Below are 20,072 nucleotides of genomic sequence, written 5' to 3'. Positions count from 1 at the left end.
TTCATAGTCCTGCTGAACATTGCAAATATGAAACTCTAAAATAAGAACTAATAAGAGACAGATATAGGTTGGCATAAGAAACACCAATTTATCAGCACAGCTTCAGTTAAATACAGATCACAATAGCAAAAGTGAGACTGCAAAGAAACCATATAGAAACAGCAATATGACTTACATGCCAAAAGCACAGGGCAGACTGCATCAGACAGAATTAACACAATAAAGAGAATAGACACAAACATGAAAGGAGCAATCAGACCAAATTTACAATGTAACAATAGTGCACAACTAAAGTGGGAGACCAAAGAACCTTAATAGAAGGGATGGTTGGAAAAGCTGCGTGAGATGTGGCAAGAGACCAAGCCACGGCTGGCAATAATGTCCAGCTAAAGAAGCAGAACGTAGGAGATGCCATAAAATGGGACATTTTGCAATAGCATGCAGGTCACCAAGAGTAGTGGAAACCATATAAGAGAGAGTCTTATCATCAGATGATGAGTCCTTTCTTCTAGGGACTATATCCTCAACAGAACAGACAACACCCTGATATACAAACATGAATCTGAATGGTTAAAACCTTACATTTAAAACTGATATCATGGCAGCAGTCACTGCAATTCCAAAAAAAAAAAAATTATAACCAATCCCAGCATGGAGAGCTGCAAAGGCCAAATAAAATTCTTCTTGGGGCTAGTAACAATACATTGGATGTTTGTGGCAATTCCTTGGGAATAAAAGGACTATACCTAGTAGACTGAAATGCATGCATTCTGGTATGTGGGGATTGTTGTAGTACTGAAGGCCAGTGGCAAAATCTGCATTTGTGTGGATCTTAGGCAACTTAATAAAAGCTCATGCAAAGCAAGACACAATTGACCAGTTGACCTGCAATTGCCCAAACATTAGCTCAGTTATCAGAGCCCAAAGTGTTGTCAAAGTTAGATGATACAGCAGACTTCTGGCAAATCCTCCTTTCTAAAGACTCTATACCATTAACTACATGCATTGTCCTGTTTGCAGATATTTCAATCATCTGCCATTAGGCATATTGTCAGATCCAGAATATTTCCAAAAGTGAATCTCAAATTGTGTCAGGTTGCTTGGCATCTCTTCCAATACAGATGATGTGCTGGTGTACGGCAGAGATAAAAATGAACACGGTGAGCAAACCAAATGCAGTTTTGAATGCTTCCAACTAGACAGCCTCATTTTGAATGAGAAATGTGAATTTGGAGAGCAGCAGATAAAATTTGAAGGATGCATAATTTGCAAAAAAAGGAGTTCAACCAGATTTAGACTAACTGAGGGCATTGCTAGCTTTACCCAAACCCCAAGAAACTTCTGCTGTAAGAAAACTTCTGGGTATGACAAATAATTTTGGGGAATTCTTACCAAATTTAGCTCATGTAACAAAACTCTTAAGAGATCTTCTGAGCAGACAGCAGCCAAAGTTAGCACTTGGAACAATTTACTCAGAAAACTGTCCGGCTCAACCTGGGGTGCAGTTGCTTGGACACTTAGAACATCAGCCCTTGCCCTCTGCTATTCAATAGTAGAGTACTGTGCTCCTGTCTGGTGTCATTCGTCTCACATGAGGCTGGTTGATGTAGAACTTAGCAAACCTATGCACATTGTTACCGGGTCTTTATGTGCAACTCCATTGCCATGGCTGTCAATACTTAGTAACATAGCGTAGCCTTATATTTGCCATGAAGGGGCTTCCATCATGCTCCTGGCCAAGATCCATGAGAACAGCAATTTGCCTCTGTACTTAGACCTCTTCAACCACCCTCCAGTTACCTGAACAGCTCGTCCTGCTCTTCAGCTATACAGCAGAAGTGATGCATGCTCCCTGCTGAAGATGTAGGAGGCCAGACTCTCAAAGACATGTATGGACATAGCTCCAGCCATCTGGCTACTCTTTGGTCTACATGCGTCCCGGCCCGTGCTGCAGCTGACCTGATCACAAATGGGGCAAGTTTGTGACAGATATGTTCCTAGAAGTAACTACATGTTACTGATGAGCCCTATTGTTAAGTCAGAGTGTGGGGATGATACAGAAGCACACATGAATGCCATTTTGAGTCTCTTGTCAACCTCACTATAGAAATTAGGACATTAAAATAGCCACCTATGGAAAAAGAAAAGGCTTTAGAAAAAGCTGTCAAATGACCTTACTATGACAGCACTTTCAGTTGACTTCAGAAAATTAGCTTTAGAACCTGCAGGGCTGAAACCTGGGCAGCTGACAGGAGGCTTAGGCTGGGCTCCCTTGGGAAGACCCTGTGAGGCTGGGCATGGCAGGAAGTACCACCCAGAGAAGTTGAATGGCAGCCTCTCACAGCCCCCTGATTGGCCAATACTAGTACTTAAACCAGGAAGCCATGAAGGGGAGCTGTCAGAACAACAACAGAGACCTGCCTGTCTCTGCTCTAGACCTTTCTTGTAATAGACCCTACACTCTGGCTTCTGACAATGGTTTGTCCTCCACTTTGCTATTTGATTGCTGTCTGTAATCTGGTACCTGACCCTGATCTCTTGGTAACCTGAACCTGGCCTGCCTCCTGGCACCTGACTCTTGGTTCACTCTCTGGCCTATCTCTGACTCTGACATCCTGGTACCTGACTTGGCCCAACTCCTGACTCCTGCACCGACTATTAGGTCTGTCTGCCCTCGTCCCGATCATGACAATTAGACATGAACCACTAAAGGGGTGGGGAGTCATAGGAGTCAACTTCCAACAGACCTATTACTATATTTTCAGGACCAAAACTACCTGCACATGGCCAGTGACCTGCTTCTGAAAGGATGGCGCATTCTTAATCCTTACAGTACTTCAGAAAGATATGTTATCCCGAATACATGAGGGACACCAAGGTATAAACAAGTGCATAGCATGAGCACAATAATCTGTATGGTAGCCTGGTCTGAGTAGGAAAATTCAAACCTTAGTACGGGGCATAAAGGTCTGTAACAAGGAAAAAATATTGCCAGAACCATTATTTTCCACAAAGCTATTTGCCAGATTGTGGAAGTGGATAGCAACAGATTTGGTTTTTTCGGAAAGAACACACACACATTATTGTGGTAAGTTACTTCTCCAGATATATTGAGTTGGCTATACTTACACAGACTTCATCAGCACAGGGCATCCAGAAATTCAAGTCAATATTTGCCAGACATGGAATTCCTGAAGTGCTCGTATCTGATAATGGGCCTCAATTTACCACTAGCATTTGCACAGGACTTTGTTTTGGAGTATTATACTAATAATCCATGTTACTCCAAGAGTAACAAGGAGGTGGAGAGAACAGTGCAGACTTTAAAAACTGCTGCAAAAATAAATGGACCTGTATAAAGCACTCCTGGCATATCAGTCAACACCACTTGCATCTGGACTGTCTCCAGTGGATCTTCTGATGAGAACGTGACTAAAGATGCTTTTACCTGTGGCACTGATACAGCTTAAGCCTAAGTGACCCAACTTGAAGAAATGCTGAGAATGGGGGGCTGACATAAAAATTTGGCCGCAACAAATCTTCAGTGTCAGGGCTTTTGTTCTGTGCCAATCTGAACTGAGACTGAGATCAAAAGCTCCCAAATTTTTTGAACTTTTCAGAACTTGGCAGAAGCACACAGATCCTATCTAGTGGAGACTCCAAAAGGACTTCTCTGGAGGAACTGGGTTCATCTTCAATATTTCCCAACACAATGAAGAAAGAATCCGAGTCCTGCAAATAATCTGTCAGAAAGTGAGCTCCCTCCACAGGGAACTACACATGGAAACTCAGCAGAAATGAGAATAAATCTGGAAGACTGATCAGACTCCCCTCAAAAACTTGATCTTTAGAATACTTCTCAGACAATTTATATGAAACTGATAATTGGTCATAGTAGTGTCAATAGTTTTAATCTGAAGTTTATTTTGAATTGTTGTGTGTATATACCTTGGTTTATAATTTAAGTTTTAATTTTTTATTATAGGTTTATAATTTAAGTTTTAATTTTTATTATAAACAAAGGGAGATGCGGAGTAGATTTTCAAGTTCCTTGTCCTTCTCAGTTACCAGAGAGGACCAGGTCTTGTTACAGCAGGTGCTTAATAAACTTAGGAATTTCCTGGTCAGGGAGTTCTCTTGTTGCTGCTTAAAGGACGGTTCTTTGTGTTTGTCCTTACACTACACAACTTGCCCTGTCTACACTAGAGTTTTAAAATGTGTTTGTTAAAACATATTAGCCAACACATTTTAAAAAAAAATTATCCTAGTCTAAACATAGTGTTAGGCTATGTATACAATTTGTCATTTCAGAAAACATTATAACTAACATGTTTTAACTAACTTTGCATCTAGTATAGACAGGAACAAGTGCATGACTTTGCACCTAGGGTAGATGGGGACATGTCACATCTATAAACATAATAACTGACTCTGTTATCACAGAGCCTAACCACCTACTTACAGGGTTAACCTGGACCAGCCAACATTTTTAAACAACTGTTCCTGTCTAAACTAAGGTCATGTTTAAATGTTAGTTATAATGTGTTAGTTAATTCAGTAACCACAAGGTAATGCTACAAGGCTATGTTTGTCAGGTCACTGGACTGAGAGACAGAAGACCAGAGTTCTGTTTTTGGCTGTTTTTAACTGTAATATAGATATAGTCTGGTTCAGCCCTCCTAAACTAAAAGTGATCATAGAAAACTGGGGCCGGTATACAAAGAGTGGGAGGCTACATAAGAGGAATGTTTAACCTATTTCCCCTGCTTCTTAGACTTCTGATCTAGTTATCTGACCAGATTGCTTCCCAATCACAAAAATAGGAAGGGTTGTACTAAAGGGGATACACCAAGATTGCCTCAGTTGTGTGAGGTTGGGAAGATCTAGCACTAGAGGAGGGCAAAAACAAATGCTCTAAAATACACAATGCTTCCCTGACAAATTGAAATCAACCAAGTTTACTTGCAATTTATGTAACAAAATATATATTTACTAAAAGAGAAGGAGAGCTAAATGGAGACAAAGAAAACCAATTCACCCCACTGCACAGATTGATTCAGATACTTTCAAAAGTTCATGAATAGCCAAAGACTGAATCTCTTTCCCAAGGAAAAGCAATTATTTGTAATTCGGCCCCCCAAAATGATCCCATTCCATAGAGAATCCGTGTGCATCTTCGTTAATATCAAGCTAACATGCTGTTACTGGTTTTAGAGTGGTAGGAGATGTGGGGGAAAATATGCTTGTTACAGAACTGAGGCATTTGCAATTTGTTCATGCACTGCTGAGGATGGCAATGTCAACAGAAATAAGAAACATTTCATTCAGTCATCTCAGTGGACTGTAAAAGCAATCAGTAAGAAATAGCTCTCTTAGTTAACAACCAGACTATGGAAGTGGACTTGTAGCTGATTCAGTGCTGTCTCAGACTCAATTGGCAGCATGAGCAGAGGAGGGAGCTAAGGAAATAAAAACATCTACAATTCTATTCAGTGATTCCTGAAAGAAAACAATTTATTATCCATCTTTTCTTAGGTATTTTGTGTAGCACTGAACATTGTAGCATCTATGCACTGTGACAGCTCCAGCAAGAGAAGAATTTGTCATCTTGTTCCTGTATTTTTCTCATATGTTCTGCATTGCATTGTAATTAAACATAGACTGTAAGTTAGGGTAGGTCACTGATATTGTTTCTGATGAAAAGTGGATGACTTAATGGAACAGAAATTGTCACAGAAAATTTTCATTTATACATTTTCTGCTTTTTCAGCTAAACCAGAGTCTACCACAATGTTGTCCTATCCCCCATGACTGGGGCTCTTAAGTGCTATGATGACGATGATGATAATAATAAACACAATTTTTCCTTTCATTTTGAATCTGAAAATTTTATTTAATTTTGTATAGAAGAAGAATAAAAGGGAGACGAAGTGGGAAAACCATTAAAATATAGAAACCCAAAAAACTGAACCAAAACAAAAATTTTCAATTTGAAATGAACCAAAAATTTTCTTTCAGTTTCATTTTGTCAAAAAACACAATGAAATTTTATTTTTGATTTTACAGAAAATACAGTTTTTTTCACCAATCCTACTGTAACTCATCAGGCATGGAATTTGTGTTTGTACAGTGGCCAGTGTGATGGGGTAGATTGGTGCCTTCGGGTACTACCATAATAGAAATATTTAGATCCATATTCTAATAGCTTAGGACACTGGGAGATGGCATTGTGTTATAACACGTGTTATATAACAGTATAAAAATTGTGGTAACAGTCTGTGCAGACAATTAAATTATGTCAGATGGTTGTGATTACCCCTAGTGTCTATGAACAATTTTCTATCCATCTGTCACACCTCTGGAGTGGCTCATGCTTGTGAATGCTTGCCTTCAGGCAGACTGTCAAAAGCAGAGCAGATACCCCAAACTGGTCTTATTTTCCCTAATTAGATTTTGCCAAGCCAGTAACAAATGTGAACTGCTGGATCACTATAACAGTCTCACCATGGAGTCACAGAAAGTCCCCTTGTAACTCTCCAGTCTATCTTACCACCCAGGCAAGCTGGACTTAGTGATAAATGGTCACTTATACCAAAAATCACAAAATATTCAGGTTGCTTCAAATCCCAAAATATCAGTCCCTTACCCCAGATCAATTTTTATCTTAGATTTCACACCAAAGACAATGCCTGTAGTCAGTCTAACTAACAGGTTTATTAACTAGGAAAAATAAATAAGAGAATTAATTACAGGCTAAAGCAAGCAAACATATACACAAATGAGTTGTGATCTAAATCCTCAAACAGACAGAATTGTAGCGATCTGTCAATTCAAAGCATCTGTCAAGGCAGACCCAGGGGTAACGCTGAGGATCTAGGCTTTCTTTGGTCTCTGGCCCTGTGAGAGTTTAAACAGCAAAGAGATCGAAAATTTTCCTGTGTCTTTGGGTATGTCTTCACTGCTTGGGCTGCATGGATCAATGCAGCAGGATTGATTAAGTGGGCTGTGGAGACCCGCATAATTGATCCTGGAAGTGCTCTCTGGTTGTCCCATTAAATCCAGCCCCCCAAAAAGAGTAAGGCTGCGTCGACTGGAGGGCGTCTCCTGTCGATGCAGCACAGTGGAGATGCCACAGTACGGCAACGTAAGTAAGTCGACTGTCGATACGCAAGCTACGTTATGTAGCTTGCATATCTCCTGTTGATGGCCGGCAGCAATGTAGACCAGGTCTTTGTTTTATTTCCTTCATTCCTCATCCAAGTCCATAGGACAAGTTTCCTTACACATAGCATTTCCAAGATGCAATAGGGCCATTAACCTTTGTATTGCAATGTTCCTTGATGGCCCAGCTGATTTTGATAGTTCTTCTGGACAGGTAGGGGGAAACACTCTTGCCATCTGAATTCACAAGTTTAGGGCAAACATTTTCAGGCTATAAAGCAAAACATACATATTTCCTTATTGCTTGGAATACAGACATTACAAGTAAGATTACCGCATGCAGCAATTTGCAAACATTCTACAGACTCTAAACACTAAATACATTTTATAAGATTATACCTAACCTATTTTGAACAACACTAACACTCTGGTCTCCAGCTATGAGCTTCTCAGTTCTTAGCTAATGCCTGCAGCCATGGCAAGAGCTGGCATCTGACCTGTACAAATCACACCATCTACTTTAATTCATCTACCTGACGCCAATGGAATAACACCAATTTACAGTGCCTGAGGATCTGGCCCAGTGTGTTTAACATCCTGTTAATTAACAGAAGTTCTCCTGCTAACATAGCTACCGCCTCTCATGGCGGTGGAGTTATTAATCCAATGGGAGAGCTCTCTCCTGTCAGTTTACACATTTATTCCTTTCATATTGTCCTACTAATGCAAAAGAAACATATAGAGAGAGCAGCGCAGACTGCTGGAGTCAGCACAACGCTGCTTCCTTTGCAGGATTGGCACAATGCTGTCAACTATAACAGTAGATCGTTGTTGTAAGTGGCCCTACTTAAAGGATATGTGGTTGAAAAATAATGCATCTAAGAGATCTCAAACTTTCTTCTCCTACCACTGGAATGCAGACAAAACCCACCTCCCAACAAAGGTCACGATATCTGGATGAGAGGCAAGGCTGAAGAGTTGTTTAGGTTTACCAATGTATTGTTAAATATTGACTGTTAAATACTGTTTATAGACAAAACTGGGGTTGAGGTGTTTGTATCAGTGTGTGTGTACTTTTTAAATCTGCAGCGCACAAGAAGGGAAGGGGGGAAAGGTTCTAGCACCTCTACAGCAGCGGGTTCTCAAACTGGGGGTCGTGAGGTTACTATGGGGGGGTGGGTTGCGAGCTGTCAGCCCTTATGCACGCTTTTAAGGATGGCATGGCATGGCATGGCATGGCGTGGGGGGGGGGGGGAGGCGGGGGTCGACGGCCTGAAGGGGGGGGGGGGGTTGCTTGGGCAGGTTGGTGCTGCTGGGAAATTCTCGGTTACACGAGAGCGCAGCGCAGCCTTTGCTCCTCCCTCGAGCACAGCGACGCGGGCGGGCCGGGGCCCCCGGGCGGGGGCGCTGCAGAGGCAGGTACCGCCCGCCTCCTCACGCTTCTACCGCCCCCCAGCAGCGGGGCGAGGCGGCGCTGTGTGTGCGCGTGCGCGTGCGAAGCGCGGCCGTTACGTAGCGAACAAGGCAGGGCGGTGACCCCGCCCCCCCGGGCGTCCCTCAGACTCGTCACTGCCTGGCGGGGCGGGGCCCTACGTCTCTCTGGCCGTGAGGATGCGACAGGCCGTTGGCGGGGGGGCGCTCTAGCTCGGGGTGGGGGGCGGGGAGATCTGCTCTCTATGGTTTCATTCTAGCTCGAGAGCCGAGGACAACGACGGACGGAGGGAGACGCTGAGCGATGGCGTCAGACTCAGCAGCTCGGGCCGCGGGCTGTTGCTGAACGTTGGGGGGGAGAGAGAGGGAGGATGTCGCCGCCGCTCTTCAGCCTGCCCGAGGCGCGGCTCCGCTTCACGGTGAGCAGCGCGGGCCTGGAGCCGCGGCACGAACCCGCCTCCCCCCTCCCCAGCGTCCGGCGCGCGGAGCGGGACCTGCGCAGGCATTTCCCCTCCCCCGCCCGGCCCAGCCCAGCCCTGTCTGCAGGGTGCGTTCCCCCCCCCGGCCGCGCGCGCGCCCCTCCGCCCGGCGCGGGGCAGTGGGCCGGCCCGGGGCCAGGGCGCGGGAAATGGAGCCGCCGGCACGGCAGCAGCTTTCCCCTCAGGCCCGGCCTGGCAGGAGGCTCTGCGTGTAGGTCGCTTTGTGACTGGGACCCCCCCCCCCTCCCGTCGGTGCTGGAGCTTAAGAGTTTTCCCAGGGCTGGTCTGCACAGAGCAGCTGCCGCCGCTTAAGTTTATTAATCACTTGAAAAAACCGTTTAGTTAAAACCGTGTAAACCCTCTGCGTGGGCAGCCGTAGGTCGGCGTACCAGTGCGAGCGACGGAAACCCGTCCAAGTGCCCACTAGTAAACACACACGCAAAACTTGAACCAGTTTAGCTCAATCAATTTAAAACCCCGCCTCTGGTCAAACTCGGGCAGCTGTGAGTAGACCAGACGTTTGTATCTAGAACACTTGTATTCTCAGTCACGTTAGTGTGTACCTTAATTCATTTAAGGCATGTTTCCGTGCATTAAAAGCCACTGCTTTCCGAGGCATGTTGACCCACCAAATTGCATACATTTGTTATCATTAATGGAAATTGAGCTGTGGAAATACCCACATACTAATAGAGCAAGTAGATTCATTAGCATTTACTTTTTTTTCTGTCATTAAAAAGAGAGAGTCTTCTGTCTGGACTGCTTTTGGTTTTTTGTACTGGCACTTACTTGCAATTTATTATGTCATTTAACTTGTTTTTAGAATTCTACTCGAGATGCTCTGACCAACAAAACTATCAAACCCTTATTGCATTCATTCAACCAGATTCCTGGAAGGTAAGGAGGTATTTCATTTAAAAAAAAAGTATTTTTAAATAATTTGTATTGATGCTGAACATATCATCAATATAGTCTAAAACTTTTCTATTTGTAGTGAAAATGAAAAGAAATGTACCCTGGATCAATCTTTCAGAGTTGTTCTAGAAGAGGAAATTGTAAGTATATTGTTCACATCACTGTAACTGTTGATACAAATCAAAATTGTACATGTAAATTAATGTACAACTGATGTACAATTTTCATCATTTGAATATACTATGTTGACTATTAGTAAAAACTTGCAGAAACTATTAGGATATCTTTTGGAAACTTTGATGCTATATATTTAATTTTTAAAAGATGCAGTTAAAACATGCTTTCACAAATGATGTTTCATAGTATAGTGACTTTTTAAAATCTCTCTTGCAGCATTTATTGACATAGCAATTTTTAATATATACTTAAATTCCTGATATACTTAAATTCCAAATTATAAATCTGTGTGATAATAGTGAATGGAGGTGTGATAGCAGCTTGTATATAGGATCAAGAGAGAGGGCTTTTTAAAAATTATTTAGCCCTTAAAGGATATCCTAAGAGTAAAATAAAACCGAAAATAACTTGCATCAAAAATACCTAACAGAGTGTAGACTTAAAGAATTTTATTCTGTACTTTGAAAGGAAGACATTTAAAAAAAAAAAAAAAAAGAGAGAGAAAGAAAGTTACACATTCCCATATGTTTTGCAGTATAGGCTGTAAGTGCCTTTTAATGTTGAGTTAAAATAGTATCGCTGTTCATTCCAAAGCACTTCACAAAATGTACACAGAATCATTTCACCCAGCACCAAAATGCAGATGCTTCTACAGTGGAGCAGGTTAACTGTTTAATGGCACACAGCAACACTACATGGCCATGTCTACCCTGCTGGTACTATAGCAGCATAGTTGTAGCTATGTTGTCATAACTCCACAGTCTAGACACAGTCCAAAGTGATGGAAGGGATTTTTCCATCACTGTAGGAGTTCCATCTCCCTGAGCGACTGTAGCTAGGTTGACAGAAGCCTGGTTGCATTTACAGTGGGGATTAGGTCTGCATAGCTGTAGAGCTCAGAGGTGTGGATTTTTCACACTGTTGAGTACTATAGCTATATCAGCCAAATTTTAAGCATAGATGAGACCACTGTTTATGAAAGGAATCAGATAATTGAAATTGCAGAGGAAATTTAAGGAGAATGTAATTAGACATGTTGGAATAAGAATATTCTGTAGCACTGGCCATGCATAAAAGTCTTTAATGACCACAAGTAATCAGGAAATGTCACTTAGCTGTGTGAGTTTAACTTGGTATGAGTTTTATATGAAATGCCTGCTACTGACTGTTATTCCCAGAGTGCTTAAATTAATGGGGAGATGAGCATTGACTCTTCCTTGTGCCTATAGTGAGATTTTGAACATTTGTAATATAAAATATACTTTAGCTTTCTCTGGCTTCATTAAATGTATCTGATCAAAATATTACAAATTACTTGGATTCTGTGTAGTAAATCTGTCTTACATTTGTTTAGATAAACCAAGCTTCCTGTGAAAATGTCTTGGCTATTATTTCTCTTGCTATTAATGGAGTTACAGATGGTGAGTAATTATATAAAACAACCTATGAGATAGATAAGTTTGTCTGCTCATCATATTCAATAGTATTTACAAATGTCAACTCTGCTTGTGCATGATCCTTAGCGTAACTAGTTGGGTAAACTCACTTTGCATAAGTGCTAAGATATTATCGTGATGAGTGAAATACAAATACTGTTCTAACAGTAGCAGAGCTTTTGCATAGGACAGCTGACTAACTCCTGCTAGCTGAACTTGTAACTGCTGTACATGTTAAAGTGATTCTATTTTAAAAAAAACAAACAAACAGTGGGAGTCTGTGTTCATTTCTGGACTCTTCTCCCCAGTTGTAATAGCATTTACATAGTACTTTTCATCCATAGATCTCTAAGCTCTTTACTTATGGGTCTTGTTATCATTTTACTGTTGAGAGAGAGAGGTTAATTGTCCAAAGTTAATTAACATGTTAATGGAATAAAAACCCATCTCATGGCTATCCATGTTGGCCTCCAGCAGTAACTGACCTACTGCAACACAGTTGTTTTGATAGTGTTTGCGTCTTTGTCTTTATGATGTCTTTTTAGAATTGTGAATGAGAATTAAGGCAATGGTGGAATCCCTCTTGCATAGAACCTCTGGTCATCCATTTCATTTGTTTATGAATAGGAAAACACATCAGTCACTTAAGTGTATTCCTGTTAAATATTTGTTTTGTTGAGTAAAATTTTTGTATTAACTGTAGTAATCATCTTTTGGCAAAACATGTGTGTTTCATAAATGATCAGTGTAAAGTGTGACCAGTTAGCTGTGATTGCATATGCTGTGTACCTCAGTAATTTCTGCATCTTATTTATTAGAGCACCATTGTAATAGTCACTTGACTAAAATGACAATAATAAAGCGTTTGATCATGGTTTACTTTGAAGTAGAAGTAGAACCATTGAATTGGAAGTCTGAAAAGTGAGGAAGGACATTGGAAGAATATGAGGCTATATGCCTCTTCATTTCTGAGGAATTAGTCACTGGCTGATGAAAACACTGACATTTCTGAATTGTTTCATAGTAGAGGGCAGTTTCTACTTCAGAAAGCCCTAAATGGCAATAGGCCGCATTATAGTTTCACTTTCTTCTTCTGTAAAACATTGCCTGCTTTAATTGTAATAAAAACACATTTAAATACAAATCCCAACATCTCTTAATTTGGGGACCTACCAAGTTTTGATAACTATTGCGGTTATCAAAACTATACTGCATCCACACACAGGAAAACAGAAGGATTTACGCTTTAGTCCTCATCCTTTGTAACTTTTTGTGGGAACCCTGAAAAACTTCTCTCTCATGGTACTCTGCAACTTCCTTTTACTGTCTTTGTTAGTACAGTTAACCTTCCTGACCAAAATAATTCTTATACCCCCACCCCTCTCCAAAGGTATCTGCACAGCATCAACCCCTTTTGTGCTTCTGGGAGATGTTCTGGATTGCCTGCCTTTGGACCAGTGTGACAAAATTTTTACCTTTGTAGAAAAAAATGTCACTACATGGAAATCAGTAAGTATTTTTTCCAAAGTATGTTTCATTCATGCCAAGGTGATGCTATAGATGTATAAAAGATTGACCAATTAACCAGATGGATTTTCTTTTATTTTTGTGATGGAATAAATGTCAGTATTGCCTGATTGTAGGAAACATAAAACATAAGCTTGTAAGTCTAACATCAGGAGTTAAAAAATCATGATTAGATAAAAAAAATGATTTTTTCTTTTTTTAATTATCTTCTGGGTTTTTTTTAAATCCCCTGCTTATCCCAAGGGGTCTGTGACAATAACAGGTTGGAAAGTCAACTCAAAATGCATACATAATGTGCACTCCTAAAAATGCAGGCCTTAGCTGCCCATGTGCACTCACCCCTTTCTCCTTCCACTTCCTGCCTTCTCTCTAGCCTGCAGGAGAAGGGGCTTCCTTTGGGCTCCTGTTTTCAGTAACTCTCTTCCTGGATTGTGGGGGTGCAGCCGCTGCTGCCGCCGCCAAACTCACAGAGGTGAACAGGCTCTGCCATACTGCACCTGCTCTAGAGCTCTTCACTGCATGTAGCACATGGGTACCCCAGGACTGCCGGCAGCTGTTATGGTTACCTGCAACACAAGAATAGCAGCCTCTAGAAACTCCAGGCATTTCAAACAAAATTCCTGAGCTTCCAGTTTTATTGCATGATCGTGAGAACCCCACAAAATCAGCCCAGAATTGTAACACTTTAAAATATCTCTAGTGTTGGCACATCTTCAGACTTACCCTTAAAAAGCTTGAGAATATTCTCAAGTTTTCTCTGTTCCTTGATCTAAATGTGACCTCCTTGCCATTTGGGACAGGCATGCAGACCATTCCACTTCGGAGCAGCCTCTCAACCAGACTTGCTTCTGCCATTATTCCAAACATCATCCATTTCACTTCTCTTACTGCCAGATCTCTAATGCCAGCTGATGCTGTTCAAAATTTTCTGTTTACATGCTTCTTTTAACTTTACATCTATCTCTAAAACACATAAAGGGAAAAATAAAAATGGGATGCATACATATCAGAATTTCGCACTGTTAAGAGCCTTTCAGAAAAAGCTGGTAAATTACAGGCATTTCTTGTATTTGTATAGAGGTTGGCATTAAGCGTGATTTGCATAGGAAATAGAAATTTTCTTGAAATTAATTGGGACTTTATTTTGTTTGTATTTTCATTTTGTGAAGTCTTTCTTAGGCCGTGTCTATGCCAAAAGGTTTTGTCGATGGTAGTTATACCGGTGATTTAAAAAAAAAAAAAAGCGCTCATACCCGTCTATACACAACACTCATTTTATCACAAAAGAGCATCCACACTTAGCAGCAGTGAGAGCAGTGCATTGTGGGCAGCTATCCCACCATGCAACTTGGCAGCTTCTGCTGCTTGGAATTCTGGGATGGGGGAGAAGAGTGCAGAGCACCTTGGGTGCTGGTTCAGTGTCCCATGGCACAATGTGTATCTGTGCTGTCATTCATTGTGTTGCTTGTAGCGACTCGCACCCTTTTTTCAATAACTCCCTGCCGTTTTCTGCGCGCCCGCCATCTGAATCTGAAATGATGGATCCTGCCCTATTCTCCACTGTTGCTTTCAGTGTTCTTAACACATCGTGGCTGGTCGTGCAGTATATCATGAGCTCTGAATAGGAACAGGAATCAGAGGAGCTTGACCTGCTGGGTGACGTGCAGACAAACAGCACCGCATTACTATTGTCATTCATGGAACATCTGCACATAGTGAACCGTTGGTTCTGGGCGCGTGAGACAAGCACTGAGTGGTGGGATCACATTGTTATGCAGGTCTGCGATGACGACCAGTGGCTACAGAACTTTTGAATGCACAAAGCCACCTTCATGGAATTCTATGAGGTGCTGGCCTGCTGGCCCCTGCCCTGCAGCGCAAGGACACTAGAATGAGAGCTGCCCTCTCGATGGAGAAGCGTGTGGTGATCGCTGTGTGGAAGCTGGCAACTCCAGACTGCTACTGGTTGGTTGCTAATCAGTTTGGAGTTGGCAAGTCCACCGTTGGAGCTGTTATCACAAATGTTCAGGGCCATTAATCGCATTCTGCAGCAAAAGACTCTGACTCTGGGCAATGTGTGTGAAATAGTGGATGGATTCGCAGCAGTGGGATTCCCTAACCGTGGCGGGGCAATAGATGACACGCATATCCCAATTTTTGGCTCCGGAACATCTTGCAACTGAGTACATCAATAGGAAGGCATACCTCTCTGGTACTGCAGGGGCTTGTTGATCACCGGGGTGTTTCACTGACATCAACACCGGTTGGTCGGGAAAGGTGCATGATGCTCATATCTTCAGGAACACAGAGCAGCACTGAAAGCTATAAGCAGGGACCTTTTTCCCAGATGAAAAGATTACAATAGGGGATGTTGAGATGCCCATAGTGATCCTGGGAGACCCAGCCTACCCACTGATGCCATGGTTCATGAAGCCTTACACAGGCAACCTGGATAGCAGCAAGGAGCGCTTTAATAACAGGCTGAGTAGGTGCCAAATGACTGTTGAATGTGCCTTTGGAAGGTTAAAGGCTTGCTGGAGATGCCTTTATGGCAGGCTGGAGTTAAATGAGGACAATTTCTTGTGGTTATAGCCGCTGTTGTGTGCTCCACAATTTATGTAAAGCTAAGGGTGAGAAGTTTGCCCCGGGGTGGACAACTGAGGCGGATCACCTTGCATCTGCATATGAGCAGCCAGATGCCGGGGTGTTGGGGAGTGTAAGGGGGAGCCATATGCATAAGGGAGTTAGTGAGGGCCCATTTTGATAATGAGAACCCATATATATATATATTTTTTTTTAAACGTCACTGATATTTTACTGCTATGAAAGGTAAAAGATGTGCCTCGGAGGTGCCCATCTCATGTTAACACAGAAATAAACAGTGCTTATTGTTCTGAGAACTGACTTTTTTATTAAACACCCAACAGTGCACAACACAAACAAATCCTGAAGGGGGGCAGTGCCTGCTTTTATAGCTGCGTGTAAGTCCAGCTGTCGCTCTTGAAGCTGTCTGAAGGAATGGAATGAAGAGGGTATCGAGGTGGTCTGACTTTTGTTGGGGGAGTTGGTGGAGTGCAGCGAAAGAAGTTCTGTTGTGGCGGTGGGGGGGGCGAGGCGAGCTTGCATGAACTGTGTCTGCAATGACACTATTGTCTTTAGAAGCTCTGTCTGCTCTTCCGTGACCTTGATCATGCACTCATGGCCAGCTAAAATTCTCTGCTGGTTTTCCTTCTGTTCCTATCTGTCCATCTTCTGGGATTCTGACACTGATTCTCTCCATGTGCTTTTCTCTCTTTTGAACGCCTCAGAGGACTGGAGTAGTTCCTGGAACATCTCCTCCTTGCTTCTGTGGGGTTGCTTCCTTATCTGCCGGTTTAGGGGCCTTGGCTGCAAAGGTCTCATCTGTGTAAGAACAAGAAACAATGAAAAGAAGTACTATTGTCAGTGCCCTCACAGTATACATGTATCACTGTGAAATACACTGCATTCTCATTGTCCCCCTGCGCAGAGTACAGCTCCTTGGTCAGCCTGGGAATGGTAAGTTTGGGGGGGGCCAAGATCATTCAAGTAGGTCGAGGTTCTGGGTGGGTGCTTGCTAGGGGTATACATGCAGGTGCACTGGGAAAACAAATTTCAAATTGTGCCACCATTCTACACAAAGAAGCCGATACGCTAGGATGTATCTCCTCTACGCGAGCAGCTTCAAATCGGGTCCCTATGCTGCATGACTGTGCATTTACTTGGTCCCTGCTAACATGATTTTCAATCAGTGTGGGAAAGTGACCTATAATGGGGGAAGAAACACAGCTGCTCTGCTGAGGAATCTGAGGCAGAGAATCAGGGAGTACCTCCAAGAAAGTTTCCTTGAGGTCACACTGGAAGATACCTTTGATATCTTGGTGTGCATTAACGTGCTTCTCAGCCATACTGCCTAGATGCTGAAGGGAATGGGAAAGCACATGCAAACACAGCTATTCTTGTACATTTCTATCCCTTCCAATACCTGTATGTTTAGACAAGCTGAGGACCCTCATGCCTCCTGTACACAAGCAGCATCAGCTTCCAAACACTTACCAGAGCTTCTCTCTCCTGCATCCTGAGTGCCTGAGCTGAAGGGCTGGGACTGTCTGTATCCTTCTGGGGTGGAGAACAGCTCCTGACTCCCAACCTCAGCAACTGAGCTGCTTCCTCACTCTGGGTCATCCTCCATTCCACTTCCTCATCAATTACCTCTTCATCGGGGTTTAGACTGCTATCCGGTGGCCCCAGGGCCGCAGAGGTGTCTACGGGTGTCTTGGAAGTGGATATGGGGTCCTTGCTGAGGAAGGCTTCCAGTTCTTTGTAGAATTGGCAGTTCATTGGCTCCGCACCAGAGCGATGGTTTGCCTCCTTGGGCTTCTGGTAGCTCTGCCGCAGCTCCTTGATTTTAGCTCGGTACTGCAGCTTGTCTCGCTCATAGCCCGTCTCTGCCATGGCATGAGAAATCTGGATGTAAATATCAAAGTTCCTTCAGCTAGAGTGGAGCTGGAACTGCACGGCCGACTCCCCCCAAATACTGATCAGGTCCTGCAGCTCTGGTGTGCTCCAAGGCGGAGAGCGTTTGCTGCATGGAGCCGCCATGATCTTCTGGGAAGATGAGATGCAAGCTCTCCATGCCGACCAAGCAGGAAGTGGAACAAAAATTTCAAATATTCACGCAGTTGTAAAGGAGGAGGAGCAGGTGGCAGTAGAACAGCAGAGTGCAAACGATGTCCAGAGTGATCAGGATTGGCATTGTGGGACATTTCCGGAATCCGTTTAACGCGACATAAACATACAGCAGTGTCTACACTGACGCTTTTGCTACAGAACTCTGGTAACAAAGGCTCTATGTCTCTCGTCTAGGTGATTTTATTTTGTCGACAAACAGACATTGTAGTGTGTACACCAGGACTGTTTTGTCGACAAAAGCTGACTTGGACACAACTTCCTAATGTAGACAAGGCCTTAAATAAGTGGAAATTCACGTTTGAGGTTTAAGAACAGGAAGGACTCAAATGGATTTATTTCTAGTATCAATGTAATATGTATTATGTTTTTGAGTTAAAAATACAAAAGCTATTGAAGAAGATTGCAGCATCTTCCAAACGATACTGATACATTTGCTCTGTTTTTCAGAATACATTTTATTCAGCTGGGAAGAATTACTTGTTGAGAATGTGCAATGGTGAGTAGGACTTCTTCAGGGAAGTGGAATGCAGCTCCAAAAACAACTGAACAAAGCTAGGGTCTTAATATTTGAGTCGCATTAGAATACGTTCTGTAATAGTTTTACAAGTGATGAGTTTTTTATTTCGGTAAGTGTTCAAGACTTTGCTGCTCAATATGATCTTCATTTTGATTATGGGGAAATTTGTTTGTCATTAGAGAGAGAGAGAGAGATAAAGTAAAGGAAAGTTTCTGAGCAACTTTAAGTCCCCATCATTGCCAGAGGCTGTATTGGAAGGAGTGGCCCAATAGGTTCTTTCAGCAATTATAGAAACAGTTCTAGGGCTATTGGTTTGTGGAAATTCAGAGACTTGGTCCACTAGAACACATTAGATAAAGCATTTGAGGCCTGAGGGATGAAGGGTTGTTTAAGATAGTGGAATTTGAATTTACAGTTGTCTCAAATTTATTTAATTATCTATCTCACCTTTCTGAATTCTTAAAATGAGTGCTAGAGATAGTGGATGAGAAGTTGGGAGATGATACCCATGGTAACATTAATGCTTGTCTTTGCTTTCCCATTTTTACATTACTTAGATCTCCTAAGAAGATTATCTAAATCACAGAACACAGTCTTCTGTGGAAGAATTCAGCTATTCCTTGCTAGATTATTTCCTCTTTCAGAGAAGTCAGGTGAGATTTTGTGTATTTCACATGAAAGAAGAGCAGCATAACACAGATTTAAATACCCCAGAGTCTCTTATACTTTTACTCCAAACAAAATTCACTTTAACCAGAAATCAGTTTCTAACTTTCTTAGTTTATTTAATATGTGCCTAATGTAGAATTTAAAAATCTTCACTTTTTATTAATACAAGCAGAAACTGTTACTTGATTTGTTTACTGCAGATTGGCTATTGTATGTTGGGTAATAATCATGAGCTGGCTTTATGAACTTCATAAGTTCCCAGACTGACATATTTGCTATTTTTAAAAGTTGGTATTTTTTTCTGCAGGACTTAACTTGCAAAGTCAGTTTAATCTGGAAAATGTCACAGTTTTCAATACTAATGAACAAGAAAGCACTCTGGGACAGAAGGTGAGAATTGCAGCATTATACTCAACTGTGTCTGCAGAAAATTCTGTAAAGTATAGGAGAACTGGCACAAAAAAAGCACAACCACTTTTAACCAGTGTTTAGAATTATTATACTTCTAACTCAGTTTATAGCACTCCTATAAAACAGCATTCTGCTCTAGAACTTAGCATATATTTCACCCACTTTGTTACCTACCATTATAGGTGGGATGGGCTGTTGGAATTTTGAGACCGGATGCTTTAACTTGTGGTTTAAGGGTTATCTTGTTAATCAAATAAGATTTTCCCCGACTTCTTGTGTAACTGAAATGCTAGCATGCTCTCTCTCTGACTTGCCGATTCAGGGCCCGTACAGGCCCTCACAGAGCTCAATTTAAGCCAAGGAGTCTGTCCTTGCATAGTCCATTACAGAATCATGGCCATGGATACTTCTCTCTTCCTTTTTTTATATGTATGTGTATATATAATATGTAGTGCAGTTCATGAGAGGGACCCATTAGTGTGGAATACAGTAAAGTAGAGAGGTTTTCCTTCGTTATCCTAAATTTTCTGAACCAAAAATTGAAGTAGTTCCTTAAAAAAAAAAAAAAAAAGGAGGGGGTGGGGTGGGGGGAGAGGAAGTTATAAATTCCAAATTTTCTAAAGCGCTATTGAGACTAAA

General features: G+C 42.1%; 1 protein-coding gene across 2 annotated transcripts in view; it reads left to right on the top strand.

Annotated features, from left to right (window-relative positions):
• The first annotated feature begins 8,864 nt into the window (after nt 1-8,864).
• Nucleotides 8,865-20,072, top strand: part of THOC1 (THO complex subunit 1) — a 34,032-nt gene continuing 22,824 nt past the window's right edge. The window contains exons 1-8 of one of the 2 annotated variants that reach the window (XM_067546925.1): nt 8,865-9,011; nt 9,895-9,968; nt 10,066-10,126; nt 11,518-11,584; nt 12,990-13,108; nt 18,284-18,332; nt 18,911-19,006; nt 19,330-19,412. In XM_067546925.1, the coding sequence (XP_067403026.1) occupies nt 8,964-9,011; nt 9,895-9,968; nt 10,066-10,126; nt 11,518-11,584; nt 12,990-13,108; nt 18,284-18,332; nt 18,911-19,006; nt 19,330-19,412 (597 nt within the window). In that variant the 5' untranslated portion in view covers nt 8,865-8,963. The remainder of the gene's footprint in view (nt 9,012-9,894; nt 9,969-10,065; nt 10,127-11,517; nt 11,585-12,989; nt 13,109-18,283; nt 18,333-18,910; nt 19,007-19,329; nt 19,413-20,072) is intronic. The other variant, XM_067546933.1, reaches the window with a different exon arrangement.

This window comes from Emydura macquarii, unplaced genomic scaffold (assembly GCF_026122565.2).
Source record: "Emydura macquarii macquarii isolate MOO-44397 ecotype Brisbane River unplaced genomic scaffold, CSIRO-AGI_Emac_v2 contig_212, whole genome shotgun sequence".
Lineage (NCBI taxonomy): Eukaryota > Metazoa > Chordata > Testudines > Chelidae > Emydura > Emydura macquarii.
This window is presented reverse-complemented; position numbering and strand designations above follow the sequence as displayed.